Source organism: Coffea arabica, chromosome 2e (genome assembly GCF_036785885.1).
Source record: "Coffea arabica cultivar ET-39 chromosome 2e, Coffea Arabica ET-39 HiFi, whole genome shotgun sequence".
In the NCBI taxonomy this organism is placed as follows: Eukaryota; Viridiplantae; Streptophyta; class Magnoliopsida; order Gentianales; family Rubiaceae; genus Coffea; species Coffea arabica.
This window is the reverse complement of record NC_092313.1, coordinates 17,814,225-17,833,344: the sequence shown is the minus strand read 5'-3', so window position 1 is coordinate 17,833,344 and position 19,120 is coordinate 17,814,225. Positions and strand designations below refer to the sequence as shown.

General features: G+C 37.7%; 2 protein-coding genes across 2 annotated transcripts; one reads left to right on the top strand and one right to left on the bottom strand.

Moving 5' to 3' along the window:
- Positions 1-3,748: 3,748 nt before the first annotated feature.
- On the top strand, positions 3,749-8,041 carry LOC113731464 (D-3-phosphoglycerate dehydrogenase 1, chloroplastic). The gene is made up of 5 exons (XM_027256754.2): positions 3,749-4,488; positions 5,733-6,109; positions 6,194-6,304; positions 6,386-6,481; positions 7,200-8,041. The coding sequence occupies exons 1-5, from the start codon at positions 3,936-3,938 to the stop codon at positions 7,869-7,871; spliced, it is 1,809 nt and encodes a 602-aa protein (XP_027112555.1). The 5' UTR covers positions 3,749-3,935; the 3' UTR covers positions 7,872-8,041.
- A 114-nt stretch (positions 8,042-8,155) lies between these two features.
- LOC113731463 (sodium/proton antiporter 2) lies at positions 8,156-14,906 on the bottom strand. Its single transcript, XM_027256753.2, has 10 exons — positions 14,501-14,906; positions 13,519-13,680; positions 13,287-13,415; positions 12,214-12,390; positions 11,974-12,080; positions 11,223-11,343; positions 10,805-10,866; positions 10,391-10,687; positions 8,689-8,983; positions 8,156-8,564 (listed from the first exon to the last, which is right to left on the bottom strand). Exons 1-10 carry the CDS (start codon positions 14,795-14,797, stop codon positions 8,448-8,450), a joined length of 1,764 nt encoding a protein of 587 aa, XP_027112554.1. The 5' UTR covers positions 14,798-14,906; the 3' UTR covers positions 8,156-8,447.
- Positions 14,907-19,120: the final 4,214 nt, after the last annotated feature.

Here is a 19,120-nt window from a genome sequence, read left to right as displayed (position 1 = left end):
GTAAAAAATAAAGAAGAATTTTAGTTGATTTTTATGTTTATGATCAATAAGCCTCTTTTTTGTTAAAAATATAATAAAAAAAAGTTTTGAGTTATCTGTTTTAATTGATTTTGAGTAAACTTATAAACTGATTATTATCGATTTATTTGAGTTTGGGTTAATAAAAGGATAGAGACACGTGACAGCTGTATAAATAAGGGACAGATACTATTTTTGGGACAGAGGATTCGAAGCAGGGAGATCTCACTAAAGGTGATTGCCTGACTGATCCAAAAAAAGATTTCTTTAAGCATCACTACCCTTTTTCCAACAAAAAAAAAACATCACTACCTACCTCTTTTGAGTCCCGCGGGCCAACCTCACAAGTTATCGAACATGCTAAGCATGATGACCTTGCCCTCCCTGCATTGTCACTTTTTCTTCCGATTGTGGGCTTAGGTCGGTACTTGGTAGATCCATGCAACTGAATGGGGGCTCTCTCTAGTTACCAGTTTTTTTTTTTCTAAAAAAAGTAAGTGGGAGTTGTTGAAACGAAACCTCCAACTTATCATTCCTCTTATCTTATCACTCAATTCAACCCTTTTCAAATTGGACATGTATTTGTTTAGTGAGAAAATTAATTACACTTTCCCTTTGTTATTCATGTCATGTAAATTTTGCAAGACAAAAAACATTAATAATCATCGCTAATTATTACCAACTTCTCATTTTCTCTCAAAATTTTTTTTACTAATCAAATGCAAAGAGATTTTTCCTTTTTCTTTCCATAACTTTCCCACCAACTTCCCATTTTCTCTCAACATTTTTTTTTGGTAACCAAATGTAAAAAGATTTTTCCTTTCCATAAATTTCCCAGGATTTTTTTTACTTGACTTTACATCTATTCAAACGGAGCCTTTTTGTTGTTTGAATTGTTATTTTTTTGAATTTTTATATAAAAAAAATATTGTAGTGATTTGATACGTGTAAGATAGAACAACAATTCAAACGAAGCCTTTCTTTTCAATTTTCTTTGAAACTCTTAAAGTTGTAACAATTGTAAAGTAATTTCATGAAAATAAAAGAGACAATTGTAAAGTAATTTCATGGAAATAAGGGAAGAAATGAGGGGAAAAAAAGGCAAAATTCGAAAACTTTTTTATTCAAAATCACAATAATCATAGTAAATATTATAATAAAAGAGATAACGAGTCTATTTTGCTGAATCTTTAATCATTAGTGCAGTTTTGTTACTTATTTGTGTTGTCTAATTTATTAAATATGAACATTTTTGAGTGGTTAAATGTGTGTATTAATTGTTTCTAACTTTTAATTACTTTTATTCTTTTATTAATACTACTTATATACATGCATAAGGGGTATTTATGAAATAAATGTTTTATCTCTCTCCTTAAAGTGCTTTTTTTATATTATTTTTTTCTAATTGGACTAACTTTGTTATCAAAATCTTAACATTAAGGGAGGTTTGTGTGATTTTACAAACTTCAAGAGAGGTGAGTGAAATTATCAGAAATCTCAGGGGAGGTTTATGAAATTATCCCTATTTACAATGCAAGAAATGATTATAGTTGCCACACTTGGCTCAAGAAAATGTGTTTGTTCATTGTAATTTAAATACTTGTTAATTTGAGCACACCATTTTCACTATATATATACTAGTCTAAACACCCGTGCTACTCACGGTAGATCATATTTTTGGAAGAAATTATAATCGAGAGAGGAATTTAAATAGAGTAAGAAATGTATGTAATTGTTCTTATAATTTAGTGCACGTGAAAGTATAGTTAAAAAGTGAGATTTTGTAGCAATAGTTCAATATATGATAAAAACATCCCAATTATTTATAAACTACCATATTAATGGAAGTTAGATCCTGAAAAAAAAGTAGAAATCTATAACATAAATTGAGTGACATAAGGATTCAATTAAATATAACTGAATATTTAATTTGATAAATAAATGAAATACTTACAAATATTTTATATTCAATTTGATAATCTTCTATGAAGGTGGAAACATTCTTCATACCAATCAACTATGAGTATGAATGCCAGTATTGGAGGTTTAATTAATTATGTTGAATTTTGTGGAGTCCGTACTATAAATGAGAATGCACGATTTTTGCATGAATTAATGTGTTCGTCGAACAATGTACCTCAATTTTCCTAACAATTAAATAGCATATGGAATTCAAAATTATCATTTGTTTGAGAAAGTTTGTAAATAATATTGTATAAAAATATATATATGTATAAATAAATTATACTTTCCCTTTTAAATCTCTAAGATAAGAATTATCACACCGAAATATGAATCGTGCGTGTTTGTCTTGAAGAGCGAGGTATAGATTACCACTGGAATCTCTAACTTGTATGTTAACATTGTATTTGTTAAGAAGAAAGTGTGATATACAATAAAAAAAATGTAACTAAAATTAAAGATATATGAAAATAATTACCTGACAATAGTGTCAACTACGTCATTACAATGAATACACACCATTTTTGAAAAATGAGATTGATACAATTGTCCACAATTTTTTGCATAACTCATGAAACATATTGTCCATGTTAACGCTTTGAATGTAAGAAAGTATCCTAAAATATTTAACCTAAAACCATTCAAAAAACGTATAGATTACAATCATTAATTCAAAATAATATGTAGATAATTGTTCATTAATTAATTAATTAAGAGAATTTTTAACGTAGATGTGATTGCAAATTAAGTTGAGGGTTAAGATCGATATCAGAAAAAAGTTGAAAGAGATGGTAAATTGCGGTTTTTAGTGAAATTATTTTTTGTTATCTCTTATTACTAGGTTGGAGGAGTTTTAATCGAAATGTAATTACTAATTGGAGGAGTATTAATTGGAGTGGTAAGGTGTGTGAAGAGAGGAGTATTAATTGGAGTAGAATTCTTGTTTGATAGAAACATGATTGTGTGTTTCAAACGTGGACATGATATATTTTATGAAATAAATTAAATGTGAAATGCTAGAAAAATAGAATTGAGAGCAGGAAGGTGTGTGGAGGTTTTTTGCTAAAAATCCCTTCTCAAATCTATATAGATATAGATTAGATATCCAATATAAATTGAAATTATTTTCACAATAAACAATCATATTTTTAAATCTCTAAAATATTCTCCTACTATTTAATGCGGAAAAACAAACACACACTTGTACATTCAAATCTATTTTTAACATAATCAAACATAATCCTGAGCATATAATATGCGCAAAACCACGGCAGTTTTACAACCTCCTAGTTGGATCAAAGAAGGTCAAATAGGGAATATGCTACTACTTAAAAAAAAAAAAAAGAAGGGTACGAGGGGAAAGCAAGGACCAAGAGAAAGTTGGCATTAATCCATTTACCATTTTTTGGCCTCACCAACTACCATAACATTTAGGTTTTGACAAAAAAAAAAAAAAAAAAAAAAACTACCATAACATTTAGGCATTTAGGCATTGCGAACCTACTTTCCAATTTCCACTCTCTCAAAGCGAGCTACAAGAATCCATCGACGAATTGTAAAGATCAAGGAGAGAAAGTACCCGACACCCCTGTGTCGAAAAAAAAAAGAAAAAAAAGTACTACAATCCAATTTACAATTTTACATGCCACACTCACGAATATCCGTGCAGGTCACCCTCCCTTCCATTTTGACCGAATTTCCCTCCCAAAACTGAGGCGCGTGCCAAATCCGTACCTCCATCTCAAATCACAATCTCCTATCCTGCTCAGAGCTCACTCACTCCCTTACTAACACTTGCGTCACCCCAGCCCCGACTTCCACGGATACCACTATAAAGACGTCTCATTTTCCAATTCCCCGGCCGCCACCCCACTCCCCTGCTGCGCGATTTCGTACCAACCATCATCAATTCCCAGAAAGGAAAGGGAAAAGATTTCGAATCTGATTTTTCTGTAATGGCGGCGGCTTCAGCTTCCTCGACGAGCCTTTTCATCTCAAAACCCTCGCCCTCGTCTAAACTTTCATGGAAGAACCAGCTTCCACTTCCCTCCGCCTTAGCCGCCATCTCCCTCCGTGGCTGCGGCAGCAACCATCGCCACTCCCCCAGGCTCGTGGTTTTCGCTATGGACGCCAAACCTACAGTCCTGGTTGCGGAAAAGCTCGGCGAAGCTGGAATCAATCTCTTGAAGGACTTCGCCAACGTCGACTGCTCCTATAATTTGAGTCCGGAAGAGCTTTGCACCAAGATCTCGCTTTGCGATGCGTTGATTGTTCGCAGTGGAACCAAGGTCACTCGTGAGGTTTTTGAGTCCTCCGATGGAAGGCTTAAGGTCGTCGGACGAGCTGGCGTGGGGATTGATAACGTGGATCTGGCCGCTGCCACCGAGCATGGATGCCTTGTCGTTAATGCTCCAACCGCTAACACTGTCGCCGCGGCAGAGCATGGGATCGCGCTGCTAACTGCCATGGCTCGTAACGTTGCTCAAGCCGATGCCTCCATCAAAGCTGGTTAGCGTCTATCAATGCTTGCTTTTATCAGTATAAATGTTTTCTACAAATTTTGCTCGTTGGATCTTGTTCGAATGTTTCGTATGGTCTATGCTGAATAACATTTTCCTTCGTCAAGCTTCTAATTTTGATTGCATACAAGCTGTTTGTGCTGATACCGTGGAATTTTATCAGATCTGATTGCTTTATGCCATGAAATATTATTCTATTAAGAGGAAAGTAATGGAAAAGCAATTGGATGGTGCTTCACTTTTACCCAGAAGGTTAGTTTTTCTTCTTCCCTTCCCTTCCCTTCCCTCCCCATCCCCCCCCCCCCCGGGGCGGCGCGGCCGGGCCGGAGGGATGGGCTGCAAAAGCAGTCTAGTGAAAGATTTTTATTGAATTTTGAAAGTTTATGTCTATCACTAGTTTCCGCAATAAGGTTAGCGCTATTAATGTAAGGGTCGAGTAAAATCTGGGAAAAGTGGAGGCGGTGACGGTCTTTGTAATTCCGCATCGCAGAAGGGCAAATTACAAGTGCAATAGTTCTATGTTGCCTTTCTAAAAGTTTTTGCTTAGTATAACTTGGAGATCATATGAAATTTACTGTTTCCCGTTGCTCTGTCCGCCTGCCATCGATAACTACTTTTCTCTTGTTAGGCAACTCTTCTGGCAATAGTCACCTCCTCTGATTCCGTAATACATAATGTTCTTAGCATAAAAAGAATACAAATCATAATGATTTACCAGATTTTACGTGATTAGAGGAGTTCCTTGTTTTTTGTTCTCTTTGTAATTGCGGTGTGAAACTGAAACCTTTATAAATGCCCTTCGACCTCTAGAAACTAGAAAGTCTGATGAAAAAGAAAAGCATGTTTTGTTCAACATTTTCCTTTGCTTTTTTTTTTTAAAAAAAATTTTTTTTACCCTGATTTCGTATGATTGTTTTTCTAGTTGATTTTTTCACTCCAGATCTGAAATGATGTTTGGACTGGCATCATTCATGAGTAGCACCTTTTGTCTACTCTTTTAAATACGCTTGCATGGCTAATCTGCTTGTTGTTCTACATAGAACTGTAGTTTATGGTTGTTAAGTCATTAAATTAAGTTTGGAATGATACCTTGGTGAGAAACTGTTGTTTTGCATTCAGGATATATTGACTGTTATTAGACTAGAGATTCATGCTGAATAGGTACTCAGACATATATGTTCTTTTTGTAAAGTGAATATTAGATCTTAATTAATTAGAATTTAATATATGTAGGGAAATGGCAGAGGAACAAATATGTTGGTGTGTCACTTGTTGGCAAGACACTTGCTGTAATGGGGTTTGGAAAGGTCGGGTCTGAAGTTGCTAGGCGAGCAAAGGGACTCGGCATGCATGTTATTGCTCATGATCCATATGCCGCAGCAGATCGTGCCCGTGCTGTAGGAGTTGATCTTGTGAGCTTTGATGAAGCCATCGCAACTGCAGATTTCATTTCATTGCATATGCCCCTTACTCCTGCCACTTCTAAGATTCTTAATGATGAAAATTTTGCAAAGATGAAGAAAGGGGTGCGGATTGTAAATGTTGCTCGTGGAGGAGTAATTGATGAGGATGCACTAGTGAAAGCGCTGGATGCAGGCATAGTGGCTCAGGTTCGTGCTTTTGATCTTTGACATTCAAATCAGTTTATAATGTGCAAGAAAATTATTGTTATTTGTGCATGTATTGTATATCAGGCAGCTCTTGATGTTTTCACTGAGGAGCCACCTTCAAAGGACAGCAAGTTGGTGCAACATGAGAATGTAACTGTGACTCCGCATCTAGGTGCCAGCACTATGGAAGCTCAGGTATGCTTGTTGTGTAAAATCAGATCTTGCTTTTTGTTGTCCTTAAACATACTGGTTAAAGTTCTTAAATATGGTTTGCAGGAAGGAGTGGCCATTGAAATAGCTGAAGCTGTTGTTGGAGCATTGAAAGGGGAGCTTGCTGCTACTGCTGTTAATGCACCCATGGTTCCTGCTGAGGTATCATATAAGAATACTTATTTACTTGTATTATCTTTAGTTTTTCATTACTAAGTTTATTTAGAGATTCGTATTCTTGTGCCTTCAATTGAGTATTATTTAGTTCTGCATATCATCAGAGATTTGTCTTCCCTTTTCTCTTCTTAGTCTTTGATGAAATCTAGCCTCTTCGGATATTGGGCTACTTTGCACCCAAAAGTTTCGTTTTTAGGGTTTCCTGCTTGGATTTGGTTTCTGAAACCACTTAAGTGAGCTGCTCTTTGTCCACTCATTTTGTCCCTGTTTGCTAAGAAATGGACCAGCTACTCATCCTGATCCAATTCTGGTATGGGATTTGAACTTGAGGGAAACATCATGTCAATTTAGGAATTTTTACATTCTTAATATGAAGGCTTCAATTTGTATGAAGTTCTTATCATGCTTCTTCTTTCTTTTGTGTTTTGTCCCTTGATTAATTCAAGGTGATCAATATGTTGCGCTAGAAAACATCAAGAACGCAAAATGATTTTTCTAATGATTGGACTGGCTTTTTAGGTTCTACAAATTCTGTGCAGTGAGTTGTTTCTCTAGTGACCAGCTCTTTGTTTCAATTTTAATTATAGCTTCATTCATAGATCTCTCTCCAACTCTTTTTTCTACCTTAGTTTTCCCTTTTCCCTATAATTTAAGTAAGAAATGGAAACAATTAGATTGATCTTATTTGATTACCTGCCTGCAGGTCTTAACAGAGCTGAAGCCGTTTGTTGTACTAGCTGAAAAACTTGGAAGACTGGCTGTCCAATTAGTAGCAGGAGGAAGTGGGGTGAAAAATGTGAAAGTCACTTATGCATCATCAAGAGCCCCTGATGATCTTGACACAAGGGTACTCCGTGCCATGATTACAAAGGGTCTAATTGAACCTATTTCCGATGTTTTTGTGAACTTGGTAAATGCAGATTTTACTGCTAAACAGAGAGGACTCCGTATAACTGAAGAAAGAATTCTTCTGGATGGTTCACCTGAAAATCCGCTTGAGTTCATCCAGGTTCAAATCGCAAATGTAGAATCAAAATTTGCCAGTGCCATTTCTGAGTCGGGGGAAATCAAAATGGAGGGACGGGTTAAAGATGGAATCCCTCATTTGACGAAGGTTGGATCTTTTGAAGTGGATGTCAGCTTGGAAGGCAGTATCATTCTGTGCAGACAGGTTGATCAACCTGGATTGATTGGAAAGGTTGGGAGCATTTTGGGTGAGGAAAATGTGAACGTTAGCTTTATGAGTGTTGGAAGAGTTGCTCCAAGAAAGCATGCTGTAATGGCAATTGGAGTAGATGAACAACCCAGCAAGGAATCATTAAAGAGGATTGGAGAAATCTCAGCGATTGAGGAGTTTGTTTACCTTAAGTTATAGTTAGTTTTTAGCCTCACCGATTTTGACTGTAATTTCCACTGGCAAGGCTACAATTCAGTTTTAGATTTGAGATTGTGTGATGCATTTAGTTGCTGTTGTCACCTGACAAATTTTGAAATGCTACGGTCTGTTGGTTAATTTTCATTCCTGTCAATTAGTAATTCTTTCAACTCTGCTTTCTTATAGTAAAAGCTGAATTTTTCTGGTATATTTCAACCTATATTTTGCTAGTTAGGACCAGTTAGTATTGCAGGAAAGTTAGTATAAACGGTAGTCACGTCAAGTATCGGAAAACTTGAAGACACCAATCTCTGATTGGAATTACTGTGGCGGGTAATGGAGAAGATACATACTGAACAAGAAACAACTTAAATTCTTTCATTCCCGGCATCACCGTAACTTTTTAAGGGACTAGGACCGGCCCTTCATCAATCTATTGTTAAAAATTTGACTTTATCCTCCAATACCTGCATGCGTTTAAAGGTCCAATACATAATATCTGCCCGCATTTGTAGTATACAGATTGCCCCTTTCTGGGGGAATATATTTCTTGGCACCTTCAACAAAGTCTTGCAATTATGAATGGGAAAGGAGCGGAAACTGAGCCAGAGTTGGAAGAGAGAAGCTGAGATTATGAACTGCTAGATATGCAGCAATGCCCGCGGCATAACCAGCAAAAGCAAAACCACTTACCTGCATAAAAGAAACGAGGAAATTAACAAATACATAAATCTGGATTTTATTATGAATTAAACAAACTTTTTTTTTTTGCTATATATGATTAAAAAGAACAAAATAATCCTGGAGCAGTATGTACCTTGCGGAGGTACCAAAAGAAGTCCACCTTCTCCATTCCCATGAATGCAACCCCAGCAGCAGAACCAATGATTAGCATGGATCCACCTGTACCAGCACAATATGCCACTAGTTGCCAGAACTTGGAATCTTGAGGAAATGAAGACAGATCGTACATTCCCATCGTTGCTGCAACCAGTGGAACATTGTCTATGACTGCTGACACAACTCCTATTGCACTTGCAATTAATTCAACGTTTCGTATATTGGCATCAAGGTAATTTGCCAATTCCCGCAAAATACCTGCTGCCTCCAAGCTGTAGTTACAACCACCAAAATAAATAAATAACCAAATAAAGTTTGCTGCAATCAAAATGATTGAAAAGATAAATTTAGCGCAGTCATCTTAAGAACGGATGGTAGATTTCTTATCAAAAGAAAAGAACAGCTGACTTCCTCCACCACAATCAATTTGACCAATTTGGTTAATATTATGATGGTTTCACTCTATCCAAACTAAGAAAAGCACCTAAAGATGCCACCATGCTCCGATAAGGATGTTCCAATACTGATGAACAACTCATAGTCATAAAAATTCTGCTTCCGGGGTGGGAAGGCAACACCAAAGTATAAGAAGCAGCACCCAAGGAAACAAAGAAATATACAGACATGAATAAGCTTACCAGCTAATCTTCACTTATAGGACTATCATTAATACCACACGGTAAAAGATAGCCTCAAATATGTTTTCATTGGGCTGCTATTAAAAGCTCTCAAGTTACTGTTTGAGACATTAAAGAGGCCTGATAGAACTCCAATAATCATTCTAAACTGAAGTAATCATCTCCCACAGAAGCACGAATTTATAGTTCAATCACAAATATACAGGAGTGGTGAATAAAACGAAATTAACAACCTTAGGCCTTACAAAGCAAAAGGATTACTTTTCAGTTCCTATAGAGTTGAACAGCAGCTAGATATAAAGTAGAAGTGTAAAGCATCTACCAGAAATAGGTCTACTCTAAGGACATATGATCAAGTAAGTGCACATCAAAAGGAGAAACTGGTAGCTTAATTAAATGGAAGAGGAACAAGAAGATCTCACTAGCTTAAAATTAGTTAAGTAGAACTCAATTACACATCATACTGAATTGAAATTTTAGCGTTAGAATAGGAAACCTTCTCCACTTATACAATAGAGCATTTTTTTTTAACAATTACTAAAATGATTTTCTTTAAGACACATGAAAAATGAGATTTTAGTACCAGGTTAAGTAGAACTCAATCACACATCACACTGAAGTTAACATTTAGCGTTAGAATAGGAAATATTCTCCACTTACACGCTAAAGCTTTTTTCTGGATTACAAGCATGATTTTCTTTAAGACACGTGAAAAATGAGATTTTAGTTCCATACTTTCTCTGCGCTAAGAAATAGAAAATCATGCCTACATTGAATTGATGATCAATTGATTTAGACCCAAAATCAGGGAATGACAAACTCACAAAAGAAAAAGTACAGGAAATAAGAATTTGCACTCAGCAAAATTTAGATAGACATCTGTCAGAGTTGTAACATCACAAAGCCATTCAAATAAAACAGAGGTTTATGGGAAGCAACTGAAGCAAGAATGGTAAAGAAGAGGAAACACGTCTGAATTAGAAGAAACATCAGTAAATTCTCAATTGACATTAAAACCAATAGAGTGGTCACAATGTATACCTGCTGACAGACAAAAGTATCCCCAGAAAAAATAGAACTCCTTGAGTATCGATTCTTGATAAAGCTTGTGGTACTTTCAATCTTTCTGATTCACCATAATGAATAGCATCTGTTAAAATCCAAAGAACTCCCAGTCCAAGCAGCATACCCATGTAAGGAGGTAAACCAGTTACAGCTTTGAACACTGGGACAGAAACTAAAGCACCAATTCCCACAGAAAAAACAAGCTTTCCTCGAGGAGCCGTCTGTTCCGAAGACAAAACATTGGGCAAGTTCTGTCCTTTTCCATTAACTTCGCTGTTGAAGGAAAATAAAGCTTATATGATTACCATCTGTCAATACAAATTTGAAGTTCTTACCACACTTATAGTATGCAAATTTCTCAACTTTGCTATTTTCAAGCTACCTAGGTACCTTGTAAGAGACATAAGAGCCAAGGGGACAGCCAGAGAAACAGCTGAAGGCACAATCAAGTCCTGAGAGCAAATAAATGAAACTTATGGTGCGTGCAATCTACGAAGCAAAAGAGCAGCAACTTTGCATGAGACTTCACAGAACAAAAAGATAAGTGAATTATTTTGGAATTTCCACCCAAAATTAGAAGTACAGTTGTTTTTCTCTAAATTCCATTATGCAGTTTACTACCAGGAGGGTCTGGCGAATGGATATCTTTTTATCAAATCAAGAATCTAAAAGGGGGAAGTTTTATGTCCCCCTCTGATAATTTTAGAAAACCAATACAGATCCACGCTAAACCTCCCACCATCATGAGGTCCTTTATTTTTAAATGAGAACTAGTTAAGAAATCAATTAGCTGGAAGCATAACCAGACCTTCATCGTTGGCAGTGTTGATATTTGACCATGTATCCACAACATGGTAGTGGTCACATCACCAATAGGAGTCCATGCTCCACCAGCATTTGCTGCTATGACCACAACAGCACCCAGAAGCCTGAAATTCAAATCCGCCATGAATTAAATAAGCTCTGTGGAAGTACAAGGTCAGGAAATCTGAAAAGGAATAGCATAGAACTGTTAGTTTTCTAAAAGCAAAAGCAATAAAATTCTTTTGTTTCCATCAGAACAAAATTTTCTAACTCTTCTTTAGCACAAAGATTGGACCCTACTTGTTCACCTACTAATAGTAACAGTAAACCCCCAATCTCTTCTAAAAAGATGAAACATTTCAACTGGACAAAATAGAAATAAAAAATTGCGAAGGAACTTGACCACTCGACCATTAAGCTGAAAATCCACCATATCTCAATATTCCAAAAATGATGTATTGCTTATTAGCTGCAATGATCTATAGACACATAGCATAACGAGTAAGGACAATGATGTAACTTTAACTTGTAATCAACTGTCAAGATATTCCTTACAACTAAAATTCAAGTTCAAATTCATCTAACAATATTTTATAGATTCTTCTTCAGCATTATATTTTCCCTGTCAATCACATCCAAGTTTTCCTGAACAGGGAAAGCATGCACTGATTTGTAGTTCTGAATAGGAGTCATTCAAGCTGCTTCAAATGAATGAGAAGATCAACGTTGCATAATTCTAGCAAGTGAATACTTACTTCCTATATTCTGATGAAGGTACTAATTTTCTCAATAAGGAGACCATCACAATTGTGGATGTCAGGTTATCGAGGACTGAACTGAGACAAAAAGTAGCAAAACCTATCTGTGATCATCCATCAAAAAGCACCCAATTTAGAACATAGGTAACAAAAAACAGATGCATCATGTTTTATTCCTGTCATCTACCATAGTTATAGTAACAAAATTTATAGAAAACAACCTCATAGAACACTAACCACCCAGAGCAGAACTTTTGGCTTGCGAGTGGTAATATTATCTGTTACCAACTTAAATCCTTGATGAGCATCAACTATCTCCACAATTGTCATTGCACCAAGCAAGAAAAACACAATTTCACTGACTTCAGCAGACGCATGTGATAACTCTGAAACAGCTATATCTGTGGAAGGAGCCTGCATATGAACAGTTGATATACATAACCAACATGCAGAATTTAACAGGTAATGAGAGTGGAAAAAGACCTTGTTAGGACCCTGGGGCAGTGATATAAAGGGAATCTAGTAGTAGAATCATTAAAGAAAAGCGCAATATTCCTTCTATGATTACCACTAATAAAGTGACTGTAACTAATCAACGGAAAGAAGATAAACTTATACTAAACAGGTTGAGAGGCAAAACTGAAGTTAAAAATGCTTTTACATTTCCCAAATGACTTTGGTAACCTGTCTCAATGAAGTATAAACTTTAAAGAACACCCATATGCAATGACTAGCTAACAGATTTCTTTATCATCAGTTTCAGAATTCTTGCCTCACACAGTTATTTCATTAACTACGGACATGGAACATTGATGCTTATAGAAGTCCATGCTCTTAATAGAGCCTTTTCCTGTTTATATAGCATCCAAAAATTTTCAGTTACTTTTTCAATAATAAACCAGATACATCCTAGGATAAGATGATAAACCTTCATATTTTTGAAATACTTGTACCATCCCGGAAAATGTAAAGAACTGAAAATCAGTATATAGAAAATAAAAACATGAAAAATTCAAAAGACAACACTACCTTACATTAGTCTTGCAGATGCAATTTTAGACTGTTTAAGTAAAGAGATTTCCTTTTTTCCCGAGGGAAAAGTTCAAAGGAGGAGAAGAAATGGATTACAACACTTTCCTTTTTTACAAATTAAACTGATTGAGTACAGCTGTATGTGACAAAATTTGAGGGTCTTAAAATGGCATTGTAAACGACTGCAATTGGTTATTTCATTTTCCTTCTGCCATTCAAGTGATGAAATATGCAGGGAAAAAACACCCTCTAAGATAATGGTTTGGTGTAATTCTTACCCCAATGCTTCTTATCACCCATAAGCTGACTGCCAACAAAAGTCCAACTCCGCTTTTGTTGAATGCCAGAGATTCTTCAAATATTATCCCGGCATACCCTATTCCAAATAACAATGCCATGGCAAGGTCCTGAATCATGGTACGTCATCAAACCATGGAAAATGTTTTTATGGCTCATTTATTTCTAACAACACAAGAATTATTACAAGAATCAACCAAAATGACGAGGCACCTGATTCGCAGCAACCCAGGAGTGATTTATTGCCAATGTCCCCGTCCCAGCTGCTGCCAAAATCGCAAGTGCTTTCAAAAAATCTGTCTTTGGGTGGTCTTGTGAGCTCGTTTCATCAACTGAACACAGCGGATCACATTCTCTGGATGATGAATAAAGTTCCTGACAGAAATTGATCTCAATAAATATACGCTAGTTTTTAACCAGAAATGGCTATACAGTGTGCAGAAGCAAATTACTCCATATCTTTGCTTTCACATTTTGGCCTATTTAAAGTTGGGGCGGTCTTTGCATAATTGGTCACTCGGCTCTTTAATTTTCTAATTCGAGTCAACCGTTGCAATTTCTGTACACTGGACAAGAAGTGTATAAACGAGCATGGACTCGAGTAGATATAATCTCCACAGCATCCTGCTGTTGATTTTCTGATGTATTTTAGTTTGGCGAGAGAGGAACTGCAGGCTCTTGAAGAATGAATCCAGAGATGCTGTAACTATTCATAAGGAGATTTTTGAATTGGTAAGATGTAAATTGTTTTCCCTACGGAACTGGAAGAGAACAAACTCAAATAGGCAACTACAAAGGAATTGGAACCTGCCAGAGCTTATTTTTCCAAATGATTTGTCAACAGCGGAGTATCATACATGTTTCTATTTAAGGTGTAGGATGTTTAACCTTGTTGTTGTTGTTGTATGTTTACCCATGAGGGACGTTTTGTTGCAATTGTGACTTTGTTGATTGGTCATAACTGGGGTATGCCCCTTGTATCTTGTATGTTCTTGGGTATTAATAAAATCTTACCTACCCAAAAAAAAATTTAAAAAAAAGCACTATTACGTATTCATAAAATTAAAGCCCGTCAGGAGACAGTAATTAACAGCAGGTGCACACATCTCAGGAAACCAACCAGAGCTTGGATTATTCAGGGACCACCAAATTTCATCGTACTTGAAAATATTGAGAAAAGGAGATAATATTGGACCTGAAGCTGCTGTTTCTCAGAATGGGTCTGTGGCTGCCGTTGTTGTGTCGACGAGGAAGAAGAAAGGTCTCTGGCTTCGTCTTCAGCTCTGACCAGGACTCCACTTCGGTGCAAAATTTTTGGGCCATAATCTCTAGGTCTTATAGTATAAGATTGACCTACATAAGGTTGCCCGGATTTAAGGGAGAGAGGTGCAGAGAATCCCAAAGGGTGGTGGTGGGAATGGTGGTCATGGTTTTTGTTGAAATTATGAGAAGGGGAAAAATGGCTGCTTCTGATGGACAGCAGAGTATACATGAGAGGAAGGATCAGATTCACAGAGGAGGGTGATGGATAACTCGGCGGAAGTGAGGGAGCTAGGAACAGCTAAGCTATAGCTTCGGCCTTTTGGAAACTCCGCTATTTTGTAGCAGGGGATATGGTGGTACCAAAACAAACATAAAGTAGTAAATAGTACTAAATAAAAAGGTCTGAATTGTAAATGTATAAAGTTCAAAAACATTCTAAAGGGTAATTTTGGCTTTATAAAAATCAGCCAATTTTTTTTTTCTCTAAAGGTTGATAATTAACTTTAAATAATTTTTCACAATTGTAATTGGTAAAAACTGTACTATTTTTAAGTGCACTATATTTTGGTGTTTTTGACATTTCTATATTTAGTTTTTTTTTTTGTTTTTTTGGTCAACACAGAGGTATCTGGTGTCCATGGACTGGTTACCGTACGACACAACTATTCCTCTGCGGTCGGAATAGGCTGTCTGTCACGAACTCAAGGTTGTTTCTGGAATTGTGTGATTGATCTAGGATGAGTTTGGTAGAAATTGGGGAAATTGGAGAAGGAGAAAGGAATTGAAGGTCGAGAGAGTGAGAGAGAGAAGAAGATTCAGAAGAGAGGAAGTGGAAGAAATGACCGCATCAAATCTGTTATCCTCATTCATGTGGGTCCCTCCTAATATAACCAATTCTAACAGCTTGTGTCAGACGTTTACAACTGAATTACCTAACTAATGGCTCATTACATGAAACGACATCGTTTACTAGTACTTAAGTAAGACCAAAACAGCATCGTTTGTACAATTCTATTGAATTAACAGACCAATGCTCAGATTGAGCCTTTATTATGCTGCAGTCCTTATACTTAGCAGCCTGACAATCCCTTCGCCTTAACAAAAGACTTGTCCTCAAGTCTGAAATGCAGGAAATTGTCGTTCAACGAAAGACTTGTCCTCCCAAGAAGCTTCCTCAGGCTCTAGTTGATTCCACTTAATCAGGAACTGAATAACAGGTTGACCATTTCTCAAGATGACTCTTCTGCGCATGACTGACTCTGGTTGCAATGGACATTGGTCCTGTGCGTCAAATTCTGGTAGCTTAGTAGAACTTCCTTGCACCAGTCCCAGTTTCTTCTTAAGTAGTGAAACATGGAACACAGGATGTATTCTAGTGTCTGCTGGTAACTTCAGTTTATAAGCCACTGAACCCACTTTCTCCTCTATCTGGAAGGGTCCATAATATTTGGCAGACAGCTTGAGGCACTTCCTTACTGCCACTGTTTGTTGCCTATATGGTTGAAGCTTCAGAAAAACCCAATCCCCTACTGAAAATTCCCTCTCACTCCTATGTTGATCAGCAAAATATTTCATCCTTTGCTGAGCCTTGGCCAGGTTGTCTCTGATGCAATTGGATATCCTGTTTCTTTCCTGCAGTAAATTGGAGGCTGCAGGGATGACAGAGTCCAGGTAAGGTCCTAATGGTAGAGGCACGGGCTTATATCCAAACAGTGCTTCAAATGGTGTCATTTGGAGACTGGAGTGGTAGGTAGAATTGTACCACCATTCTGCCATAGCTAGCCACTTGCTCCACTGGGATGGCATTTCTCCTGTCATGCATCTCAGATAGTTCTCCACGCACTGGTTGAGCCTTTCACTCTGGCCATCAGACTGGGGGTGGTAAGAGGATGTATAGTGTAGCTCTGTCCCCATTACCTTGAATAGTTCCTTCCAGAATCCACTAGTGAAGACTTTGTCTCTGTCAGTGATGATGGATTCAGGTAATCCATGCATTCGATATATGTTGTCCAGGAAGACTATTGCAACCTCCTTGGCAGTGAAGGGGTGAGATAGCCTAATAAAGTGGCCAAACTTAGTAAATCTATCGATCACTACTACTATGGTATCATAACCTTGTGACTTGGGTAGTTTCTCAATAAAATCCATGGCAATATGGGTCCATGCCTGTGTAGGAACTGGAATTGGTTGCAACAGACCAGGGTAAAGCACATTCTCAGATTTGTTTCTTTGGCATGTGTCACAGTTTCGTATGAAAGTTACTACCTCCTGCTTCATCCCTGGCCAGTGGAACAATGATCTAACTTTCTGCCAGCAGCTGTTCTGTCCAGAATGTCCCCCTATTGCTGAAGCATGAAGTACTTGGATGATCTGGTTTCGGATGTTATTGGCACTCCCCACATACAATTTCCCTTGATACCTTAGCATTCCCTCCATCATAGTATAATCTGTGTGAGCATTAGGATCCAGTATTAGCTGAGCCATAATGTTCTGGCAGTGATCATCCCCTTCATAGCTTTTCTGCAATTCTTCCATCCAGACTGGTCTTACTGCAGTAATAGCCAAGCATGAGTGTAAGGGAGAGTCCCCAACAGCTTCCTGCCTTCTAGATAGGGCATCTGCAACCAGATTTTCAGTCCCTCTTTTGTATTGTATCTCATAGTCCATGCCCATTAGTTTTGTCATCCACTTATGCTGGAGAGCAGTATTCAGTTTTTGATCCAGTAAATATTTCAAGGATTGGTGATCTGTCCTGATAATGAAGTGACTCCCAACCAAGTAATGCCTCCATTTCGTTACTGCCATTACCAGTGCAAGAAGTTCCTTTTCATAGACTGATAACCCCAGGTTCTTGGTTGACAGTGCTTTGCTCAAAAAAGCAATGGGGTGCCCTTCCTGCATCAAGACTGCCCCAATACCACCCCCACTGGCATCTGTTTCCAACACAAAAGCCTTTTTAAAATCTGGTAAACTAAGGACTGGAGCTGAACACATCAACCTTTTCAAGTGTTCAAATGCTGTCTGCGCCTGTGGACACCAATTGAAACTGTCCTTCCTGAGTAATTCAGTCAAGGGCTTGCACACCAATCCATAATGTTGGATAAATCTTCTGTAGTAGCCAGTTAGGCCCAGGAACCCCCTCAACTCCTTGACAGTTTGGGGTACAGGCCATTGTAATATACTACTGACTTTGGAGTCATCCATCTGAACTCCTTTATCAGTGATGGTGTGTCCCAGATAATCTATTCTTTTCTGAGCAAATTCACATTTAGATTTCTTCACATACAGTTGGTTATCCTTCAATAGATCTAGCACAATTCTCAGGTGATGGAGGTGATCCTCTAGTGTGGGGCTATATATCAGTATGTCATCAAAAAAAACTAGGACAAACTTTCTCAGATAAGGCTGGAATACCTGGTTCATCAATGCTTGGAATGTTGCAGGGGCATTTGTTAGGCCAAATGGCATAACCAAGAACTCAAAATGTCCACAATGCGTCTGGAAAGCTGTCTTGTAGGTGTCTTGAGTTTTGACTTTGATCTGATGATAACCTGCAGTCAAATCCAGCTTAGTTTTGAACACAGCTCCTGCCAGTTCGTCCAGCAATTCATCCACATTGGGTATTGGAAATCTGTCTTTGATAGTGAGGTCATTCAGCTTCCTATAGTCCACACAGAACCTCCAAGTTCCTTCTTTCTTTTTGACCAGTAGCACAGGGGAGGCAAAAGGACTGTTACTGTGTTTTACAATACCTTTCTGCAGCATTTCAGTCACCTGTCTCTCTATTTCCTCCTTGTGGCAGTGAGGATATCTGTAAGGTTTGAGTTTGAATGGTTGAGCGTCTGGTTTAAGGGGTATCTCATGGTCCACACTTCTGCTAGGGGGTAATGAACTGGGGGTCTGAAATATGTCTTCATACTCCTTCAGTAGTTCCTGTACTTTCTGTGGGATGGACTCCAGTCTGCTTCCCTCCTGCTGTTGGGAAGACATGGCCATGCACATCTGCTTTTTGTATTCAATGAATGTCCTCAAATCTTTGCCCCTGATCAGGTCCATGTCACAATTGTCTGCCTGCCCGTGTAGGTGAATCTCCCCTCCTTCATGATGCAGTGATATCCTGAGCTGCTGGAAATCAAAGGTGATGGGACTGAAGTGTGTCATCCAGTCTACGCCTAATATTATATCCCACCCTCCTAGTTCCATTGCCTTGAGGTCGAATTTGAATTTGTGCTGGTTAATGCTCCACTGTACACCAGGACAAATAGCATTGCTGGTGACAGTAGTTCCATTTCCCATGATAACTGAGAAAGGCTGATCCACCCACTTGTACTTGACATCCATTCCAATAACCAGTTCACTGCTGATATAGCTGTCAGAGCTTCCAGTATCTACTAAGATGAGCACCTCTTCTCCATCTAAGATTCCTGTGAGTGTGATTGTCTTCCTCTTCAAGGCTTCAGATAATGCATGCAGAGACATTTCCATGGATTGACCAGGATTCCCAGTATGTTCATCCTGCTCTCCCAAGGCATCCTCAAATGCAGTTTCCTCT